Here is a 23,582-nt window from a genome sequence, read left to right as displayed (position 1 = left end):
CAGGCTTCTTGCTAAACTTTTACAGAGTATGGGACGTTAAGTGGAATCCTGAGTCCCACCCAGAAACTTCTAACTTAAGAACATTCCCACTTGAAAAGACATGCAGACAAACAGAGAACTGTTGGCAGAACAGAAGGTCCTAACGAAAGATGTGCATGAAAAGAAACGGACTTTTTGGTGTTTGAATTTCAGGCAAGCTATTTACTTTGGAGGTATCAAAGCAAGATAAGTCAGCCCAACCTCCTTCTAAGAATGAAACAAAGCAAACCCACTAACAGTCTAATATGCTTACTGGTGATCACCTGAGTCTATTTGTGAGTTAAAATGGGGGAAATGCAACAATGAAGTTATAAGCTGAGTATGAACATGTTCCATTGACCTTGAGATGAGACAGAAAAAAGGAAGGGCTGGCTAATCTGAAGTTTAGGGATATATGAACTCTTGAGCCCATGAGCACTGCCAGGGCTAAGAGTGAAGTGGCCAGCTAGTCTGAAGTACAGGGAGGTGTGCATGAACTTGATGGTGTGCATGAACTTGAAGTGCAGCTAGTTGCATTTGACCTGCTTGGATGGTTAGCTGACCAGAACACAATCAGAGTTAAGATAAAAATGTTTGATACTATGAGCAAATGTAAATTACTACAGTTTGGTGAACTGGACTTTTATTATGGATGTTGCTGCTCAAAATTCCAACTAGAAGGGAAGGATTCTTCAAATCAAGGAACAAGTCTGTGTACTACGTTGATGATGTTGTTATGTGCCGTGGAGTCAGTTCCCACTCATAGCAACCCTGTACAAGGTTTCCGAGGCTGTAAATCTTTATGGGAGTAGAAAGCCTCATCTTTCTCCCGCGAAGCAACTGGTAGTTTCAAACTGCTGACCTTAAGGTTCACAGCCTGATTCGTAACCACCACTCTACCAGAGCTCCACTACTATGTTGATAGGGATGGACAATTCAGAACCTAGGTATCAAAACTGGGGGTGTGGATATAAAAGTATGAAGTGGCTGCCTTACAAGCTTTCATGAGTGTGTGCTTACTTACATTTCAGAATGAGTGGGGTAAGGTAGAATCCCCACTGAACAGTTTTCTTTTCCAGATGGGTCTGGTGAAAGGGGTGGGGGATGATGGTGGTAGATTTTATTATTCAATTGTGAGTAATGTTTACAGGATTCGTTGTGATTGTCAAAACTGTGTATGCAGAGAATACATAACTAAAAGTGGGGGAGTAGCTAATTTTTCATTTCCTGAACAGACCATCAAGAAAGAAAAGCATTAGTGGAGCATGAGATCCCTACCAAGAAAAGCGGCAACAGAAAAGATGGAAGTAGAAGCAGTGGCATGGAGAGACAGAGCAGCTGTAGGCTCTAGGTCTATGGATTGATTAAGACTGTGGCCGAAGGCAGGAGGCTGACTTTCAGAATGTGCCCTTTCAACATTTTAAAAAAATACATTTTGTTTGTTTTTGTTTTGTATATCAAATGGAGTCCTGGTGTGGTGCTGGGAGCTAATGCAACAGACTGCAAAGTCATCTGAACTGCAAGGTCGGTGGTTCAAGCTCATCAAGTACTCCTTGGAAAGCCTATACAGGGTCGCTATGCGTCAGAATCGACTCAATGGCACTTAACAACGAGAACAATATCAAATGTATTTGCTTTGTTCATTTGTGAAATATAAGTGAGGAGCTACAGGGATGAAGTAGGATAACTGATGCTACAGGAAGAGGATTGTAATCGAGATGAAAGTAAGTATATAATGTGTTGAATACAAAGGTGATGATGCTCTTGTCTGTAAACCTTCATTCAATTCATTAAAAGAAATTGAAAAACAAAGAAGAACCAAAATCAATGCATTAACACAGCATCTGACAATTATCAAAAGACCAGCAAAGTAAGCCTACAGTCACAAGAAATAATAAGGATTAGAGCAGAAATACACGAAATATAAAACATAAAAACAATAGAAATAATCAAGACAAGAAGTTGGTTATTTGAAAGGGTTAATAAAATTGACAAACAATTGCCAAATCTAACAAAAGAAAAGAGAGAGAAGATGCAAACAGCACACATAAGAGAAAAGATATGGGTAACATCACAACAGAACCAACAGAAATAAAAAATATATAATAACACTAACACAGAGTCAAATAGAAAACTTAAACCAGCTAATAACAAAAGAAATTGATCAGGTCATTAAAAAACTCCCAACAAAAAAAGTCCAGGCCCTGATGACTTCACTTGTGAATCTTCCCAAACATTCAGAGAAGAGCTAAAGTCAACTTTACTCAAACTATTCCAAAAAATAAAAAAGGATGGAAAACCCCCAAATACATTCTATGAAGTGAACATAACCCTCAAATCAAACCAGGCAATGACATCACTAAAAAAGAAAATTATAAACCAATATCCCTCATGAACATAATAGCAAATGTTTCAACAAAATCCTAGCCAACAGAATTCAACAGTATAAAAAAAATAATAATACATCATGACCAAGTGTGATTCATAACAGACATAAAATAGTGGTTAAATATTAGAAAGGAAAAAAAAAAATCAACATAATCCACCATATAATTTTTTTTAAAGGAAAAGAGCCACATGATGACATGAACTGATGCAAAAAGGCATCTGACAAAACTAAACACCTGTTCTTGATAAAAACACTCAACAAAGCAGGAACTGAAGGGAAATTCCTCAACATAATTAAGAGCATGTATACAAATCCAACAGACAAGGATACTCTAAATGTAGAGAAACTGAAAGTCTTTTATCATTTGCAAACAGGAACCACACAGGGATGCCCTTTATCACCACTCCTATTCAATGCTGTATTGGAAATTTTAGCCAGAGCTATAAGGCAAGAAAAAGAAAAGAAAGGCATCCAAAACTGGCAAAAAAGATGTAAAACTCTATTTGCAGACGTTATGATCCTATACATAGAAAATCCCAAAGACTCAGCAAGAAAATTATTGGACTTCATTGCAAGATTCAGTAAAGTGGCAGGATGTAAGATCAATATACAAAAATCAGTTTAATTCTTCTAATAAAGACAGTTCTAATAAGGAAATTAGGAAAACAATACCATTTACAATTGTTGTTGCTGTTTTTAACTACCGTGGAGTCGGTTCCAACTCATAGCAACCTTGCACTGGATTTCTGAGGCTGTAAATCTTTATGGGAGCAGAAAGCCTCATCTTTCTCCCGTGGAATGGCTGGTAGTTTTGAACTGCTGACCTTGAGGTTAGCAGCCCAATTCGTAACCACTATGCTATCAGAGCTCCTTACCATTTACAATAGAGAACCCAAAATATGAAATACTTAGAAATCAATCTAACCAGAGATACTAAGAAAACTACACAACACTACTAAAAGAAACTAAAAGAGATTAACAAAAAATATATACTATGCTCATGGATAGGAAGACTTAATATTATGAAATATCAATATTACTCTAAGCAATCTATAAAAATAATGCAATCCCAATCCAGATTCTATCAGTATGCTTTAAAGAGATGGAAAAAATGAACTTTATATGGAGAGGAAAGATACGTTGGATAAGGAAAGCTCTGCTTAAGAGCTAAAATTGGAGGCCTCTCACTCCCTGATCTCAAAATTTACTACATAGCCACAGCAGTGACAACAGCCTTGTACTGTACAACAAAAGATTTCTAGATCAACGGAACAGAACCCAGAAGTAAATTTATCCATATACAGTCAACTGATCTTTGACAAAGGGCCAAAGAAAAACATTAAATGTAAAAGAGATAGTCTCTACAAATGGTGATAGCAAAACTAGAAATCTATTTACAGAAAATATGAAACAATATCCATGATCACACACTATATACAAAAACAAACTCAATATGCATTAAAAACCTAAATGAAAAATTCTTAACTATAAATATCAGCAATGAAAATATTGGAACAAACTTGTAGTTATTGTTAAGTACTGTCAAGTGGGTTCCAATTCACAGCAGCCCCGTATAGGGCTTCCAAGAACAGCTGGTGAGTTTGAAACAATGACTTTGCGGTTTAAACTAACCTTGCAGTCCAGTGCTTTATCTCCTACAGCGCCACACCATGACAAATTTAGGGGCTCTACTAGATGGTTTAAGAAGCTCTGGTAGCGTAGTGGTTACGAATCGGGCCGCTAACCTCAAGGTTGGCAGTTCGAAACTATTAGGTGTTCCACGGGAGAAAGATAAGGTTTTCTGTTCCCATAAAGATTTTCAGCCTCGGAAACCCTGTGCAAGATCACTGTAAGTCAGAACCTACTCCACAGTACTTAACAACAACAACTAGATGGTATACATACACTATCAAACATTACAAAAAAACACCCAAACAATAGAAGACAGAATAGATGACTGTGACCTCCTAAATATTAGTAACTTACGTATATCAGAAGATTTTGCCTAACGAGTATAAAGCACACCCCCACAAATTGGGGGGAAAATTTTTGTGACAACATATGAGACAAGGGACTAATATCTAAAATTTATATAAAACTACAACAGCTCTACAAGGAAAAGACAAATAAGCCAATTAACAAATGGGCACAGGACATGAACAGACATTTCACCAAGGAAGACGTTCTGGCAGTCAACAAACATATAAAGAAATGGTCACAATTATTAGTCGTTAGAAAGAGGCAAATCAAATCAACAAACTATTATCTCACACTAGCATTAACAGTGAAGATTAAAAAAAAAAAAAAAAAAATCAACAAACTATTATCTCACACTAGCATTAACAGTGAAGATTAAAAAAAAAAAAAAAAAACAGCAAAAAAAGGTTAGTGACGGTGTGGAGAGACTGGGAGACTCCTACACTGCAAAATTGTATGACACTTCCTCAGAAAGTTGGAAACAGAATTATCTTAGGACCCAGAAATTCCTCTACTGGGTATATACCATAAGAAATATGAGCCAGAACACAAGTAGCTATATGTACACCAATGTTAATAGCAACACTGTTTATAATATCAAAAAGATGGAGACAGCCTAAATGCTCATGAATGGAAGAATGGATAAACAAACTTTGGTACATAAAATACTATAAAATGTTGAAGAATAATGATGAATCTGTGAAACACCTCATAAGATGGATGAGTATTGAGGACATTATGCTGAGTGAAAATAATGCATCACCAAAGGACAAATACTGTTATGAGACCATTATTCTAACAGCTTAAGAAAAGGTTACCATACTGAATGAAACATTCTTTGATGTTTATCAGGGATGGGAGGGAGGTGAGACTAATTGTTGACTAAAGGGTAAACACATGTTGACTCAAATGAGGGTGAAGGCAAATATAAGAGGGGAAGGGCAATGTATAAAAAGAGGGAGGTTGAAGGAAGAATAATGAGGATAGGTAAACAGTGATAAATACTCAACCTTGGAACAACAGTATTTAGTGCATAGACACATGGATTGAGATACAGACTAAATGGTAAGGAATGAAGAGTGGGATAAATACATGTTTATATATCCACAAAATATGAGAGTTTGAAAGAGGGTATTTGTACATGAGTATTTATCTTTCCCACAAACACAACTATGATGAAAAATTCCTAGATATTATCAAATATCTTTAGGCAATGAGTCCTGGGCGGCTCAGACCACAGTCTCAGGGGACGCATGATCAACTGGCTTAACATAGTCCACAAAGACAATGTTCTACATCCTGCTTGTATGAGTAGCATCTGGGATCTTGAAAGCCCATGAGCAGCCATCTAAAGTGCAGTTAATGTCTCTCCATGTACAGAAGATATAAGAGGGATAAGCAATGAAGAGACTTGTTATCAATTAGTCCAGTGAACTAATGAAACATGGGAACATCAGTCTTCATGACTCTGAGATCAGAAGAACTAGATGGTTCTAGTTACCTAGCTACCACTACCAATCTCCCTGAAAGGGATATCCCATTAAAAGATTCCAGAAAGAACAAGAAATGTGGAACAAAACTCAAAATTATTTATTAAAAAAAAGAAAGAATGAGTTTACTGGTCAGAAAGAGATTGAAGGAACCTTAACTCTGGCCGGCCCTCAATCACCCTTCAAGTCTGGAAAGGAACTCACTCTCGTAGCCCAATTTTCAGCCAAGCAGATAGGTTTATAGTGAGGATAAAAACACTAGGCAAAGTATGCTGCTATTCATGGAATGGTCATTCAAAACCAAAAGGGCAACAACTTCCTAAAAACAAAGTTGGGAAGGGATAGGAAGGTGAGGGGAATACAAAAAGGAACCACAAGGAGGAAGCAGGGTAACTGCTGCTGCTGCATGGAGGTGATTGTAATCGATATGAACAAAAGTATATGATTTGTTGAATATAAAGCTGGGTATTTTATCTGTAAATGTTCACTCAATTCACAATAAAAAGTTTTAAAATTAATTAATATAATTTTTTTAAAAAATATGGAAAGATAGTCTCTACAACCAATGGTGCTAGGGCAATTGAATTTCCACATGCAAAACAATGAAGTTAGACTCATTTCTCAGCTGAAGCCATGAAACTCAGAAGAAAATGCAGGGGTAAATATTCAGGCATGTTTTTGGCAACAGTCACCAGACTAATGTATGCTAGAAGAATAAATAAAGCTGCTGATTTATACATAAAGAGCTTTATTATACTCACAGCTATAGCAGCAGGAGTCCTGGTGTGGTGCTGTGGGTTAATGTGCTAAACTACAAGGTTGGTTTGAACCCTAAGGTCAGAGATTCAAGCTTACCAATCATTGCTTGGGTTGCTGAGTCAGAACCGACTCAACAGCACTTAACAACAACAACAACAACATAGCTGTAGCTAGAGTGTCAGCATTTGTACCAGTTCCCAGAGTCCCGATTCAGACAAGGTGACTAAAGTGGGACACATGACATATACACAGTCACTGGTTTGCAAAGTAGGATACTCACCTTGAGCTTAGGGAACTCATTCTGGAATGTAAACATACATTAACTGCTCATTATTCAAGAAGTAGACATTATTTCTATACCTCATGCCTCTAAGCAAGTCTGCCCTTTTCTCTAGCAGTAGTCTAGAATGTCAGTTAAGGCCAAAGATGTGTACATAAACATGAGAGAATTGTCTCCCAACACCTGGATGTTGTCATTACCCAAAACATTAAACCACTAAGATCTACATTTTCTCTATAAGCTTTCAGTTCATTCATACTTTTACTATGAATTTGTGAATCTCATTCCTGCAGGACCTCTCTCCGTTTCCTCCAAATCTGTATGTCCTCCTCCTCAGTTTCACAATTATCCAATCTAAATACCATTATCCATTACTTTAAACATTTTGAAAACAACTTACCTGATTCCTTATACTTACATTCAGTCTCAATAACAATGTCTTCCATAGGGTTCTACACAAACCTATTTTCTCTACTCCATTACCTATGTGACCTAGTTAGTTATTCATCTACATACTTTTTCTTCCTTCTACACCAAAACAGAAGACATGTATTCTTCCACTTGTCCTCTACTCAACCATTCACATTTTCTTCTAGTCATTGCCCTATTTATCTCTTTATAACTGAGATATTTTTTTCTCTTTACTTCTTATTGTGACTTGGATAAAAGTTTATAGAGCAAAAATTTTCCATTCATACACATTTATTTCATGTAGCTGATTGCAAACCCCACAATGTAACATCACTTATTCCATTTCCACCCTGTGTTTCCATTCCTCTACTTTCCTAACCCTTCCTGCATTCTGAACTTTGTACTTGAGCAAATGCTGCCCTTCCGATGTCAATTGGTTGATTATTCTATGGAGTGCTTACCTCCCTGAGTGTTATTGTTCCATAACTGAGATTCTCCCACTATCTACACCCTTTCATACACACTTGAACTTTCAACTTCCTAGGGGTTATTTTCAAAATTCAAAATTTTTTAAATGAGCAGGCTCCAACTGCCTTTTTAATGTCTAGATGACAACCATACTAAATTATTGTTAAGTTCTTGTTAAGTGCTATTGAGTCGGTTCCAACTCATAGCAACCTCTATAGGGTTTCCGAGGAGCAGCTGGTAGGTTTGAACTGCCAACCTTGTGGTTCACAGTCTAGTGATGATTCATTTTACTACAATCAAATACACAATTCTGTATGACATTTTGTTACTCAAAGAAAATAAAACTCTATATTAGAATGAATATTAATGAATAAAATACATTCTTCTTAAGAAAGAATTCAAAAATCCAAACTAATTAGTGGTGCATACATTAAATCCTCATACATGGAGTTTTATCTAAAATATATACTGTGGTTCCTTTAAATATATCCCAAATTTTCATTTTTCTTGGTAGAAACTGTCCCGGTTAATATCCACCCATTGCCACTGAGTCAATTCCAACTCATAGCGACCTTACAGGAAAGGGTAGAACTGCTCCATAGGGTTTCCAAGGCTGGAAATCTTTACAGAAGCAGACTGCCACATCTTTCTCTGTGGTGGCTGGTAGGTTTCAGTTAGCAGCTAAGTGCTTTACCTACTGTACCAGAAGGACTCCAAGTTACTATCTATTGTTGTTGTTAAGTACTATTGATTCATAGGAACCATAGTATAGTGTTTCTAAGGCTGTAAATCTTCACAGGAGCAGAAAGGCTCATCTTTCTCCAGAGCAACAGCTGGTGGGTACAAGCCCATTAAGCTTGTGTTTCACAGTTAAGTGTTTACACAGTTAAGAGTCACCGCACTCCCAAGTTAATGTCTATCCAGTGCTGAGACAGTATTTAAAATGCCAAAATGAAGGCATATAAAATCATGAGAGAGAGCAACTCAAACTATCTCCTTTTACAAAAATCACCAAAATTTAGCTCATTATATTTTAAAATACTAAAGTCTGAATGAATTATGAATGTCACTTTTCAATGCAACATTTTATAAACATGTTAAGCATATTTTTCAAGGCAACCCTTAAGGATGTCAAAATCTTAAGAGGGATAAAGTGAAAGATGTTTTATAACACTCATTCTTTTAAATTATATTATCACGTAACCTCATGCATTCCCAAAGCAAGCAAACAAGTCCAATAAAACACTAATAATAAATTTAAAATATGCTTATCGTACATCCTTTACAATAAGTAAATCCCAATTATTAAAAAACAAAATGCACAAATGGACTTTAAGCTTAACAAGAAAACAAATACTACTAACCTTAAATATGCTAAAAGTAAAATTTACAAACTATTTACACACTGAAATCCTAGTTTGGCACTGTGAGATAGGCAATGGACTGCTAGCTTCAAGGTCAGTGGTTCAAACCTACCAGCTGCTCCGTAAAAACCCAATACAGCTCTGACTACACTCTAGAATGGGTCTCTACTTTTAAGGGGTCATGTAATTAGATTGGGCACACATAAATAATACAAGACAATTGTCACACCTGCAAAGTTCCTTTTGTCTTATAAGATCATACATTCAGAAGTTACAAGGGTTGAATAACAAGCAGATACATTACATCTGGAATATCTTTGAACTCTTGGTATGGCTCTGTAGGATCACACTAGAAAATGAATCACCAGGTCAGTAGTTCGGACCCACCAGCTGCTCCTCAGAGACCCTGTATAGGGTCGTTATAAGTTGGAGTCGACTCGATTGCACTTAACAACAACAACTTCATCTTTGGAAATTCACCATTCTGTTACCACATACACAATAAAGAATAAAGTAACCATTAAAATAATAAAAGTTACCGTTTACAAGTCAACAAAGCAGATTAAATTGAATAAAAATATTAAGCAATCCAAATGAAAGTAGTAAATAGAGAAAAAGAAAAAAAGGAATGGAATTAAAAGGTATCAAATGTCAAGATTTAAATTTAAATATAAGTCTAATATAAAAGGAGCCCTTGTGGTGCAGTGATGTTGATGCATGGCTATTAAGCAAAAATATAAAAAAGGTTGGTGGTTGGAAGTAATTCAATAGAAAGTTCAGTTTTGTTTTGCTTTCTTAATCAATAATGGTATTAAATGTAAATGATCAAAGTAGTCACTTTAAAGTCAAAGACTATTTTCGCTAGATGTCATTGAATCAGTCCCTACTCATATCCATCCTATGTACAAGAAAATGAAACCATGCTTGGTCCTGCACCATCCTCACAATCATTAATGTTTGAGTCCTTTGTTGCTGCCACTGTGTCAATCCATCTTTGAGGGGCTTCTTTTTTTCACTGATCCTCTACTTTCCCAAGCATGATATCGTTTTCCAAGGATTGGTCGCTCTTAAAAACATGTCCAAAATACACTAGACAAAAATCTCACTATCTTCAATTCTAAGGAGCATTCTGGCCTTTTTTTAGGGGGCTGGGGGTGGGGATCCAGAATATATTCAATCTGCACAACGTAATTCAAAGGCATCAATTCTTCTTTGGTCATCTTTATTTATTGTCCAGCCTTTGCATGCATATAAGGCAACAGAAAATGACATCATTTGGGTCTGGGATAACTTTGTTCTCAATGTGACATCTTTGTTTTTTAACATCTTGAAGAGGTCTTTTGTAGCAGATGCATTCAAAACAAATAACCTAGTTCTAAAGCTTTCTTTTTTAGCAAGCTTCGAATAAAAATAACACTGATCAGAAAATACAAAAGCAATATACTCGTTCTTCACTTATTCACATGAACAGGTCCCAAAGACTGTTAACAAAAATCGGTGTCATGTGAAAATAGGTAATAACCTTATCAGATCACAAAACAGAGGTTAACTATATCATTACATAACTTAAAAATTTCATCACTGGATAACTGTCAAGTTACATCATTATACACCTGACAAACAACTATGGCCCAGCAACTTAACAGATTAACCTTAGCCATCACAGGCAGTGTTACTCTTGTCTCAAGTCTTGAAACTTGCTATTCCCAGAAGCACATCCTTAATGCGCAAAACAGTTCGGGAGCAGATTATTGTACTATCTTTTTAAATTGAAAGTGTCAGATAATGAGACAATAAAAGGTGAAGAGTAGCAGTCTCAGGAATGAGGGACATATGATCACTTAGATCCTAAAGATGTTAAAACATAAGGAAATTGAATTTTTTTAATGTATGCAAACAAATTTGAAAATTTGGATTAAATGAATAAATTACATTAAATTTAACAAAATTCCCTGAAGAAAGAAAAAGATGATGTGACTTGACCTGTACCTATTAAAGTATTTAATTTTTAATATTTATCTTCTTCATTTTAGTATTTGATATGTTAATTGTGGCACTATTAAGATTGTTTTCTGAAATAAAGAAAATGGGTTGGGTTTAAGAAAAAAAAAAAACAGCACAACAATACAGGGTGTCACAATGAGTACAAATCGACTTGATGACACTTCACAACAACACATTTGCACATTATTGAAAATACTAACTTCTAAAATTTAAAGCTAAACAAGTTTGACTAAGTAAAATACTTTTTGAACTTAGCAGTCAACAACCAGAAAAGAACTTTTAAAATGCAAAATTGAATTCATACTTAAGGCAAAAAATATGTAAAGTCTGAATGAATGACGAGTTTTATTTTTCAATGCAACATTTTATGAACATTCTAAGCTTACCCCTTCCCTCCCCCAAGACAAACCTATGGATGTTAAAATCTTAAGAGATGAGGGAGGAAAGAGTAAGATGCTTTATAACACCCATTCGGTTATCTGCAAATGACAGGAAAGGTAAAAAAAATAATGTATTTTTTAGTGAACACTTCTTTTAAAAAGATAAAGCTCATGAAATGGCAAAACAGAAGATCATCAATGGTGAAATTTTCCTCTGCACCATCTGTAATTAGCCTACCTATGAAGCCTATTTCATGGTCCAGAAAGTTTAAATAAAATCTCATGGTACCTCTAGCTGAAAGTACAATCTGCCATTTTCCATCAATAATCCAAATACAACTGACAAGAAAGAATCCTTATTATTGCTTTATCACAAAACCACATCACTGATAAAATCAAGATGAGTATGTATACTTGCTGCTTAAGATCTATAAAAAGATACATTGGCAGTAAGAGCCACTAAAGTTGAACACTTATTATTTTACTCATTCAAAAATTTAATCTCAAAATTACTTGTTTTTTAAATGTTTACTTTGATAAAAAGGCATACACATACATTAAAACGGAAAATGTTTTAGAATAACTAACTTTGGTATTTCAATAACCTTTTGAAATCCTAATTATTCACAAAAGTAAAAACTTTAGGTGTCTAGTTTACCTGCAGAAATATTTTCAAAACTAGCTTAAACCAACTGCTTAAGAATAACATTCTTGTGAATTTGAAAATATTCTTTAAAATATTTTGTGCTTTAATATCTGTGCTTCTTTAAAACTTACTTCATAGTAGTATCCTTCTCCTATACTGGCAATATGTTGTTAAAGAATGATAAACTATGAGTGAGTCTCCAGCATCTATTTTTAGCTTATTAAAAATTAATCATAGTCCTTAAAGCAAGTAAAAATGGAAGCAGAAAAGAAGCAAGTCAGAAGAAGCCAGATTAGTATTTAAGCAAGCTTTTAAATGTTCTAATTAAAAGACAAAAATAGTCTCAACAAATGGTGTGACATTTTTCCATCAGAAAAAATAATTTATCATTGGTACCATGGGGGGTGGAACCTTGAATAAACAGAACTTTAAAACTGTCCTATTAGAGAAGAAAAGGCTCATGAGATATTTACTTACATGTTAAGGAACTGTTTAAAATACATAGCAACAAACCACTGCAGAAGTCACTAAAAAATTTTCAAGATGACCATAGTAACACATGCAAGAAATTCCTTTCATGCTTTCAATAAAGTTGTATTTCAAATTTTCAGTTAAAATGGGTAGAACCACATTCCCAAATATGGCATTTGTGTGTGTGTGGTGCTGTAGGATAAACATTGGACTGCTAACCACAAGATTGGCAGTTCAAACCCACCAGTTACTTTTCAGAAACCCTATACAGGGGTCACTACAAGTCAGAACTGACTTGCTGGCACTTAACAACAACAATTTATCCTTGACTTAATAATATAAACTTAAAATTGTTTCATATTTCAATGCCTTCATTCACTTACGAAATTTTCACTAAAAAAGGAAGAAAAAAAATCTTTTAAGTAGATGTGCTACATATTTAGCAACAACAAATCCACTTACTTTTTTCTCTTTCTCATGATGTTTATCCTGAGAGTGAGAGGAAGAATCACTTAAACTTTGATCATATGACCTATTAGATCCCCGTTTGCTCTTTTTCTAAAAAAGAAAATATATATACATATATGTATATGTATATAAAATTTTTCAAAAAAAATCTTTTTGTTAGGCTTAAACCAATTAAGTGTGAAATATTTTTAAATGTTTCAGAAAGGGAAAAAAAAGTCTCTATTTCAATCTATAAAATCTAGCTAACATAACATTCAATTATCCAATGTATCTAATTATAAAGGAAAATCTACATCTAAATGTAACATTAATGCCATATTTCTGTACATTTCTTAAAATGTGTGAAAATAGATTTTTTATTTTCAAATAGGCTACTATAATGTTTCAATATCTGCTTTAAATTAAAAACAGTAAGTATCAACCAAGAAAGAATGCCATCTTGAATAAGGATGCCAAGACTAGAAAAACAGAAAATATATTGAAGAGTTACTTCATGCCACTAGGAAAAGCAGGAAGCCTTTTAGTCTCTTAATTTTAGTACTAAAGGCATATTTTCTAAAAAACTGGTCTCTCTACAATTCACTAAGAAAAAAATTAAAGCAAGTGTCAGTAACAGGCCCATGCATTTTTCAAAACATTACTAAAAGCATTGCACACATTTGTGTTTACAATCCTTATGCAAATATACAATGAAAGTATGAACATGACAGTATTTGGAGTGCTTAAAACTTTGTGGTATATAACTAATTGATTTAGACAAAAACTACTATAAAAGATGCTAAAATTATCATGCAAATATAGAGCTATACAATCCTATTACCAGATTTTTTTTTGTCCAAACTAGCAAATGGGATTACCAATCTGTCAATAACTAGCAATGAGAAAAGTTCTATTTACACAAACTTGAAAATCCATTTCTCATTATTTCTGTATTTTATTTCTATCACCCCTCATTTAGAAAATGAACATTCCAATATGCTTTTAACATCAGGAAGCAAAGTGTTCAGTTTAGAATCTCAAGTCTTCTCTGAAAACACTTCAATATTCTTTGTCAGCTAATAAAATTTAAGTCAAAACCATCAGCAAATACACATACTCTTAAGTATTTCATATGCAAGAACTAAAACACTTGAGGCATGAGTTGCTCATTTCATGAGACAGGGCCCTCTAATATTATGTATATTTTTAAAAAGGAAAGAAAGAAGGGAAGGGAAGAGGCAGAGGCAGGAGTGAGGGAGGCAAGCAGGCCTATTTATAAGAAAAAGTAACAATGATAAAAACAAGACTCTCAAGAAAAACAAAGTTTAAACTTTCTTATCACAAATTCCTAAGATTAAAGACTGATTAATAGACACTTGGGACATAAAAATATTGAGCATTCATGGATCATAGACACAAGTATTTAACAGCTGATCAAATGTTACTAACTCAACCATCCATGCTACTGTGTGACAGCAAAGAGAACAAATTGCAAAGGAAAAAAATACCAGTGATTTGTAAATATATTTTTCAACATCTTTAAGTTACAAAATAACCTTATTTCAGTTTTACTGCTTCATAATATATAATAATAAAAAGGAAATAAAAAATGAAATGGGCAATAATAATGATGCAAATAATTAAGACAAAGCAGCAAGTGACCATCACAAGTGTATAATCAAATGTCAAAAATAAAAATAACTGAAAATATGAATTCTTTCCAAATCCATTTCTTTCCTTGAAAGAAAACCAACATACAGCATTTACTATAAACTCCTAAGTACATATTTTAGATTAGAATATCTTAGAATATTCACCTTTACAAGCATCTTGTGAAGTTACTAGACACTTTTATTTCTAATAAAAAAGCATGCTAAGCAAACTAATTCAAATAAAAATTCAAAGAAACAGCTATTTTGTCTTTTTTGTAAAGCAGGGTTACTGTACCTGAAACTATTATCATTTGCATATTAAATTCAAGATAAATTCTTACCAGTTTGCTAAAATGATATTTACAGTAGCCACAGTATTGGACGTTATCTGCGCCATTTCCTTCTTCTTCGCAAAGTAGTCCAGCAAACTGAGCACTGAAAGTAAAAGCCAAGTGTATCAATAAAAATCGAAATGATAGTATATATAAACAAATAAATTTACTTCTAAGTTTGTCAGATATGAAATAAAATCTATCCCCTAAAACAAAAAGGAAATATAAAAATCTGTGATAAAATATATTTCACTCCAAACTGTCCCTAGTATTTTTTAAATTTATCTTATACAAGAGTAAGTCAAAAAGTATTGCTGGTAGGATTCCAGTTCATATATGCACAGGTTTATTCCAAACAAAACCTGTGTAAACATTTCTTTGCAATCAATGGATGGCTTCAGACAAGTGCTCTCAGTAACACACTCGTCTTAGTCTTGTTAGAGTGCCTTCATATGAAAGTTCTAATGAAAACAGTGGTTTCAAGGGTGATCTGCTAGGCAAGTTAAATTCAAGACAGAAGTCAGCTGAGAAAGTTATGGTGACTGTGTTTTGGAGTGCCAAAGGGGTTATCTTGATAAGAGTTTCTTGAAGGACACACGATGATGATGGGGGCTTATTAGGATGAAATTTTAAGAAAATTGAAAACGGCATTGGTGAGAAACAGGACAGGAAACTTGTGCCAAGGAACTGTTTACCATATGACAATGCATCTGCTCATTCTTCAAGGGAGCAGGGTCTGTCTTACAAGAATTTTGTTGGGAAACCTTACCCCATCCACCCTACAGCCAAGATCTTGCCCCTTCAGGCTTCTTTTTGCTCCTAAAACTCAAAGAACATTTCAAAGGAACATGATGTGAGTCCCTCGAGGATGTCAAAACTGAATTTGACGTGGTGTAAATCGAAGAGCGCAGAATTCTTCAGGGAAGGGTTAGAGAGATGGAAACACCGCCTTCAGAAGTGAATAGACCTAGATGGAGGATATGTTGAGAAACAATAGCTTCACATTTTTATTTTGTTGCTGTTGTTTAATAAAGGTTTCTATGATTTTGTAGCAATACTTTGTGACTTACCCTCATATTCAGAGCTTAAAATGGTCTCTTCAACCATCTTCATCCATAATGAATAATTAAGCATGTTTTATTTCACCAAATATGACTTTAAGTTTCTTCAAGACGATATTTCCATAAAGGTTACAGTCTTGGAAATCCAGTATGGCCATTCTAGTCTATCCTACAGGATCACTATGAGTTGGAACTGACTTAGAAGCAACAGGTTAAGATAAATTCTCTCTCCCTTCCCCATTAATAAATACTCCATTTTACTTTTGAATCCCTTACCTCTAAAGGAATAAAATGGTATGATACTCAGTCTATCAATGTAGATTGCATATTGGTGGAAGGAAAATTTCATTTACCCAGGACTAATTCTATAACTCTAAGGAGTACTCTAGTAGCATAGTGGTTATGAATCGGGCTGCGAACCACAAGCTCAGCAGTTCGAAACTACCAGCTGCTCCGCGGGAGAAAGATAAGGCTTTCTGTTCCCATAAAGATTTACAGCCTCGGAAACCCTGTTCAGGGTCTCTATGGGTCAGAACCGACTTGACGGCACTTAACAACAACAACAATTCTGTAACTCTAAATGCTTCAAGTCAGAACACAGAAGGAAAAGTAAACATAAATTGTGCTTTTCAGTGAAAAGTAATGGAACAAAAAGAATTTAAATCTAACGTTTTATGTATATATTAAATATCACACAAAACACTAAAGTTTAAAATCATCTCATGAATTTGATCTCTCATTTATAGTTGTTGTTATAAGGTGCTGTCAAGTCCATTCTGACTCACAGAAACCCTATGTACAATAAAATGCAACACTACCCAGTCTTGTATCATACTCAGTTATTTAACAACTGTTTAAAATTATTTCATTTTTAGCATACTAAAAATAATTAGTATGTATCTCATACCCAAAAAAGGACTTGCACTGCACTAAGTTAAAGCAGACTTAATTAGATACTAAATTATCAATATACTTACATATTCAATTTACCTATATAATTTAATGGAATCAGCTAATTTAATCCTAATAATAAATCAAAGGGTAGGCAATCAATATCAGTATTTTAAGAAAAAGAATAAGAAATTAGACCTTGAGTGCACAGATTATGAATTCATTCTAGTAATTACATTCAATTGTTGGAACCATTTTAATTATAAATAAGTACATATGTACTTAAAACTTATCCCAATAAAATTTACTGTAAATGATACTTGAGTATCTAATTAAGTCTTTACGTTTTGCTTTTACATAAGGCATTCATCAATTTCAGTTCTGTACAATGCTGGAATATACTTACCATGTTACATGGAATGCTTGTCGACACCCATGTTTATTACATGTCATACAAGCACCAGTGGCTGCTTTGCTTTCTCTTCCTTGTTCATCACAAATGTAGCAAGTCTTACCATACAGAAAAAAACAAACAAATAATAAAAAACTGTGCAAACGCTTAATCTGAATCTTAATTCTACAATTATCTTCAGAAGTCAAGCTCATGTTTACTATCTGATATACTTTGCTTCAATGAGTTCCTTTTTTTCTGACAGTAATCTAACTTTTGCAAACAATACCAACAAGAAAATAAAAACAACAAACACACAGGTCAAAGTAGTATTAGCAACATTCTTGATGGCACTGTCTTACTTAAACTCAAAAACTTTACCAAATCTTTGTTTAAAACCTCGATATTCAACTGATCCCTGTATCAAGGGTGTAAAAAGAGGTTTACCTTCCCTCTCTGCTGGAGTGTGTCTAAGGGCATTTGATACAGGAAATTGGCCCCAGGGAAACAAAAGGCACCCCTTTATAAGTGAGGAAGATTCAGGTCACTCCAACTATCCACAGAAATTTTCCAAGGGATTCCACAAGAGTTGTCATTCAGTAATGCCAACCTGACATGCTAGAGCAGGAAGGAAGACATCTTAGCTAATAAATTGATTTGATATGCCTCAAAAGGCACAGATCGAAAAACACCCCCAGCAGCTTCTAATGATATCTGGTTCATTTCCCAGGTAAAAATAGCTGACAGGCAGTACCACCTTTCAATAATTCAAAACTATGGCTGGTCATGTGATAAAAGGCTGAATTACATAAGTGGCAATCTATAAATACATGTATAATGAACACAATTACCAAATGATAAAGGCTGCACATAAAAATATAATCAATATCACTAAATTACACGTATAAAAAATTTTAAATTCACAAATGTTTTATTGTGTATACATTTCACCCACAAAAAACAATACATAATTTGATTAAAAGCTAAATGTACAAAAATGAATTGTGGATTGCATATAATCAGGTAATGCACTTCATAAAAATAAATGCTTTCAAAATAGTAAAACAGTTGAATAGAAAATCAGTCAGTTCTGTAAGCTTTCACCCAAGTCACAACTTAAAAACAGAGCAGTATAACAAAGTTGATTTACAAGACTGTAAATTGTTATGGGAGCAGACAACCTATCTTTCTCCCAAAGAGTGGCTGGTGGGTTTGAACCACCGACCTCTCTGTCAGTATGCCTAGCCCCTGCACAACCAGGGCTCCTTACAAGGATATACCTGGACCCTAAAAAAAAACCTATTATCTATTTGAATAAATGATTTCTACTTCCTTGTTGTTAAACAAGGACTCTCAGACTGAATTCAGTTTGAAAAGCCACTTTATACCTAAAAAGGTAAAAGCCCCAAGTTACAACAAAACCAACCTGCATACACTGAGTAAGAACACCACTGTTCAAATTAAAAGAAGGAACAAATGATTGCAATGGGAGAATTTAATGTACATCTCTTAGTCCAATCAAGCAGATTTAAAAATAAGGACAAAGCAGAATAAAAACTAACATTTTATGTGGCAAAATTCAGGAAAGTATCCTAAATTAACTTGAACTCAAGGACAGACATGCTCACCTCCACCAAAGAATGACTATCACTTAATGCTAAGACTATGTATAATGGCAGAGCACAGGGGAAGAAACTAAGGATCCCAAGCAGGCAGCTGAGATGAAATCAGCTAAAATTTTAATAAATTACTAAAGTCTTGATTGTGGGTTGTTGTGATAGTACAGAACCACGGAGAACAACAGACAGGAGGTTCAAATTTACTCACGGTTCTTTTCCATGGATTTTCACAGGGAATTCATGCGAAAATTTGAGGACATGGAGACACCAGAAAGAACCTCCCTGGGTAGCGCAGGCATGAAGGAAGAGATCATGCAACACTGAGGGAAAACCTGAAGTCTCCTCAACATTTCTCTCAAAAGCCTTAAGACTCTGAGGGATTGAAAGCAAATCCTATCACTTCCAAAGTGTAAGTAAAAACCCACTGTGGTTTGGAAAGAACAAAGGAAAAAAACCTTTCAACTTTGAGGAAGGGGCAGGAAAAATTCCTGAGAGAAGCACTAAGAAGCTCTCTGTTTCATAAAACCTTCCATAGATACAGCATCACCACCACCACCTCCAGATATAACACCAAATCAAAACCAAACCCGCTGTCATCAAGTTGATTCCAACTCATGTGATGCTGCATAGGGTTTCTGATACTGAATCTTTAGAAAAGCAGACAGCTTCATCTTTCTCCTGCAAAGTAGCTGGTAGATTTGAACTGTCGACCTTGTGGTTAGCAGTCCAGAGCATATCCTACCACACCACTATGGCACAGGGTCTACTAAATACTGACATTGTACCAAAATTACAGAGGAAGGGTCAGTGAAAAGAGGAAAACCCCCAATGAGGCGGATTGGCACAGTGGCAAGAATAATGGACTTAAGCTTAACAACAATTGTGAGGATGGCACAGGAACTGGCAGTGTTTTGCTCTGTTGTGCACAGGATAGGGTATGAGTTGGAACTGACTCAATAGCACCTAACAACAGCAAAAAGACAATGCAATCTGTGATCTTTCTGTTATGAGAGACATTAATGGAAAAAACTGGGGAAACATAAATGAAGTGAGGTCTGTGGACTAAATGGAAATAATTTATTAAAGTTAATTTCCTGATATTTTCTGCCAAATTCTTGCTACAAAGGAGAGTGTTCCTCTTTCTAGGAAAGACACACTAATGTAGTTAGGGGTGACAAGGTGTTATATTGGCAAATTATTCTCAAATGGCTTGGGGGAGGAAAACGTCTCTCAACTGTTTTGGAAACCTTTCTAGAAATTGGAAATTGTCCCAAAACTAAAAGGAAAAGCAAGCATTTTTTAAAATTAACTTTTAAAGTACTAAGAAAATGTTCACACATTAGAAAAGAGATAGATTCTAATATCAAAAGCAAAAAAAATAAAGATAAAATCATGTAAATTATATAAAAAATTTAAACTTCTTTACTAAAAAAATTTAACCTGCCAAAATAACAACAACAAAAACCAGACACATACAAGTTCACACAGAAATGCTTGATTGTGGAACAAAAACATACCAGTACATATAGGACAAGTAAACATTAGCTATAATATTTTTAAAACTAAGAAAAAAGAAAAGCATTACAATATTAAAACTAAACAAAGGAATGTATAAGGTCAATTACCAAAAATAAATTTAAATACACTTAACCTTAGCAGATAGGATATTTTTTCATTAATATATCAAGGATTATTTTTAACCATAATAAACCATTCACTTAACAAGATATAAGACAGTGAACATGTATTACTGAAGCTTTCAAAATGTTCCTAGTTTTTTAACACAGAATTTTTATTGCCTTGTACAACATGCCAAAGGGAACACGATGGCTTTATATGATAAGCAATGGACTCTAAACCTCAAGGTTGGTGGTTTGAGCCCACCAGCCACTCCAAAAGAGAACTACGAAGCTTTCTGCACCCACAAACAGACACTGCCTAGAAAACCCTATACAGGGTCTCTATGAGTCACAATCAAGTCAACAACACTTAACAATAATAACATATGCCAGAAACCATAATCCTTTTGAAAATAAGCAACTGCTTAATTAAATTAGTTTATTGATACTAATAATACCACTGCCATTAAATTAATTATGACTTATAATAACTCCATATAGGGTTTCTGCAACTATAAATCTTTGTGGGAACAGAAAATCTTATTTCTAGCCCACAGATCAGCTGGTAGCATCTTAAACTACTGACCTTGTAGTTAACAGACTTGCTAAGTGCTGTCGACTCATTGTTGTTGTTGTTATGTGCCATCGAGTCGGTTCCGACCCATAGCGACCCTGTACAGGGTTTCCGAGGGTGTAAATCCTTACGGGAGTAGAAAGCCTCATCTTTCTCCTGTGGAGCACCTGGTAGTTTCGAACCGCTGACCTTAAGGTTCGCAGCCCGATTCGTAGCCACTACGCTACCAGAGCTCCTTAGTGCTGTCGACTCATAGCAACCCTATATATGGTTTTGAAGCTGAAGCTTGTGGGTTTCAATTCATTGCTGATCCTACAGTGCCACACCAGAAGTCCACAGTTAACAGACCAGAGCTTTTCTTTATCCTACAGCGCACTAGAGCTCTTTGCTATTAATAATATCATGCATTATTTACTATGTGTTTTAAGATAGTTTTGGCCAGGTACTTTTCTAAATTATCTCATTTTTAAAATCAATAATAAACTACATTATAAAAATTCATTTCAGTACAAAAATATTTGAAGCTTAAAATTGGCAGCGAAAGATACATTCAAGTTAAATAACATTTATTAAAAAAGAGATCTGGTAGTATAGTGCTTACAGTTCAGCTGCTAACCTTAAGGACAGCAGTTTGAAACTATCAGCAGTTCCACAAAAGAAAGATGAGGCTTTCTACTCCCGTAAAGATTTACAGACTCAGAAATTCTAAGCAGGGTCCATATGAGTCAGAACTAGCTCCAAAGCATATAACCAATAATTATATTTAAAGGCTAGTACAAGGGAACTTCAAAAAGGTTCATGGGACTGGGACTAATTCCAGTAAAATGGCCACAATAGGCAGACTCACTACACAGACCCTCTACAACAAAGATACGAGAGACAAAAATAAACATACATAGTAGAAATTCTAGCACCTTGAATTTCAAAAGAAAGGTTAAGAGATTAATAGAGCGCATGCTGGGAGGAGAGTCCCAACACAGGGATGGGAAGAGATGAAAACTGGCCAGACACTTCTCCACCATCTTGTGAGCAGCTTTGGCAATGGAGGAAGGGCTGGTAAAGCAGATTCATTTGGGCAACCCAAAAGATGTGATCTCTTGTTTGTCCCCTGGGCTCGGCTAGGGATCAGAAGTAGGACTAGCTCCCACCCTCATACCCCTCTAGTGGAAAAACTGACATCCAGGAGTTGGGAGTCACACCAGCAGCAGGTGGAGCCGGTTGCACCACTCTGGCGTGCGCTTTAGTACCTGGATTCAGGTGGGCTCAGCTCTAGACTTACCAAACCAGCAGAACAACTAGACCAACATTTAAGCAGTCATGCTACCCCCAGCTTCCTTGTGGTCCTAACAGACACTGTAAACCAGTCCTATCAACTTACAGATTGAGTGCCCAAGGCTAATAGGAACTATATCTAGAGCCAGGAACTCTGTTGTCACATCCCTTCCACAGCCATCTCATGAGCTCCTTGAATTGTAGAAGACCCCAGAGATTTCTCCCCACAATTCCTCCAAGACCACAAACAATTCAGCTCACACAAAGAAACACAGAGAAACAGCTTAACAAAAGACCAACATGCAAAGCCAGAAAATGATTCTGAAGAAAAAGTAATGGAACTGAAAAGAATTCAAAAGGATGATAATTAAGTACCTTTAAAGGATTGAAGGAGTCCTCGTGTGGCACTGTGGGTTAAGGCGCTGGACTGCAAAGTTGGTTTGAACACAAGGTTGGCAGTTCAAGTGCACCAGGCACACCTTAAAAATCCTATACAGGAAAAAGATGGCAGATCGGGTGGAAGTGTAGTGATGAGCTCTGCCGAGAACAACATAGAATACAGGACCAAGAGGCTCAGGGAATGGTCCCAGTACTCAGAACCACATATAAAGGAATATCTAGAAGGTTGGAAGACTTACACCTGGGGAGTTTGTGGCAGAAGCAAGAAATCAACTGCTTCATGGTTCGGGACGCTCAGCTGCTCCAGGAGCCGCCATTTTGTGAAGGGCCAAGCAGGGAAAGGATCAGAGTAGCCACGGATGCCTGACAGAGCCGCAGAGATAGAGGTGTAGACATTCATTTTCGTCTATTTTTTTTGGTATCTTTTCGTTGGTCCCTTGCTGTGTGCGTATCTCCACTCTGGTGACTATAGGGTTGCCTGAGATGGCGGATACACCAGCCCCACCCTCGGAGGGTTCTACTACGCATGTGCAAAGATCTACTTGAAATTTAAAGAGACAGTATCCACTTAAAACCGAGCGGGCGACAGATACTCAGCCCAAGAGCAGGCCTTAAACTTTCCTTGTTTGCTTTTTGTTCCTGTGTTTATTTAACACAGAAAGAGAAGG

At 35.5% G+C, this 23,582-nt stretch overlaps 1 protein-coding gene across 1 annotated transcript in view; it reads right to left on the bottom strand.

Annotated features, from left to right (window-relative positions):
- The window catches only part of MLLT10 (myeloid/lymphoid or mixed-lineage leukemia (trithorax homolog, Drosophila); translocated to, 10), a 310,713-nt gene that overhangs the window by 162,550 nt on the left and 124,581 nt on the right, over positions 1 to 23,582 (bottom strand). Inside the window, exons 6-8 of the mRNA XM_006869897.1 lie at positions 17,447 to 17,550; positions 15,098 to 15,191; positions 13,120 to 13,215 (exon numbers count right to left, since the gene is read on the bottom strand). Coding sequence (XP_006869959.1) covers positions 13,120 to 13,215; positions 15,098 to 15,191; positions 17,447 to 17,550 — 294 coding nt within the window. The remainder of the gene's footprint in view (positions 1 to 13,119; positions 13,216 to 15,097; positions 15,192 to 17,446; positions 17,551 to 23,582) is intronic.

Source organism: Chrysochloris asiatica, unplaced genomic scaffold, assembly GCF_000296735.1.
Source record: "Chrysochloris asiatica unplaced genomic scaffold, ChrAsi1.0 scaffold00137, whole genome shotgun sequence".
In the NCBI taxonomy this organism is placed as follows: Eukaryota; Metazoa; Chordata; class Mammalia; order Afrosoricida; family Chrysochloridae; genus Chrysochloris; species Chrysochloris asiatica.
The sequence above is the reverse complement of the archived record's forward strand: the minus strand, read 5'-3'. Positions and strand labels throughout refer to the sequence as shown.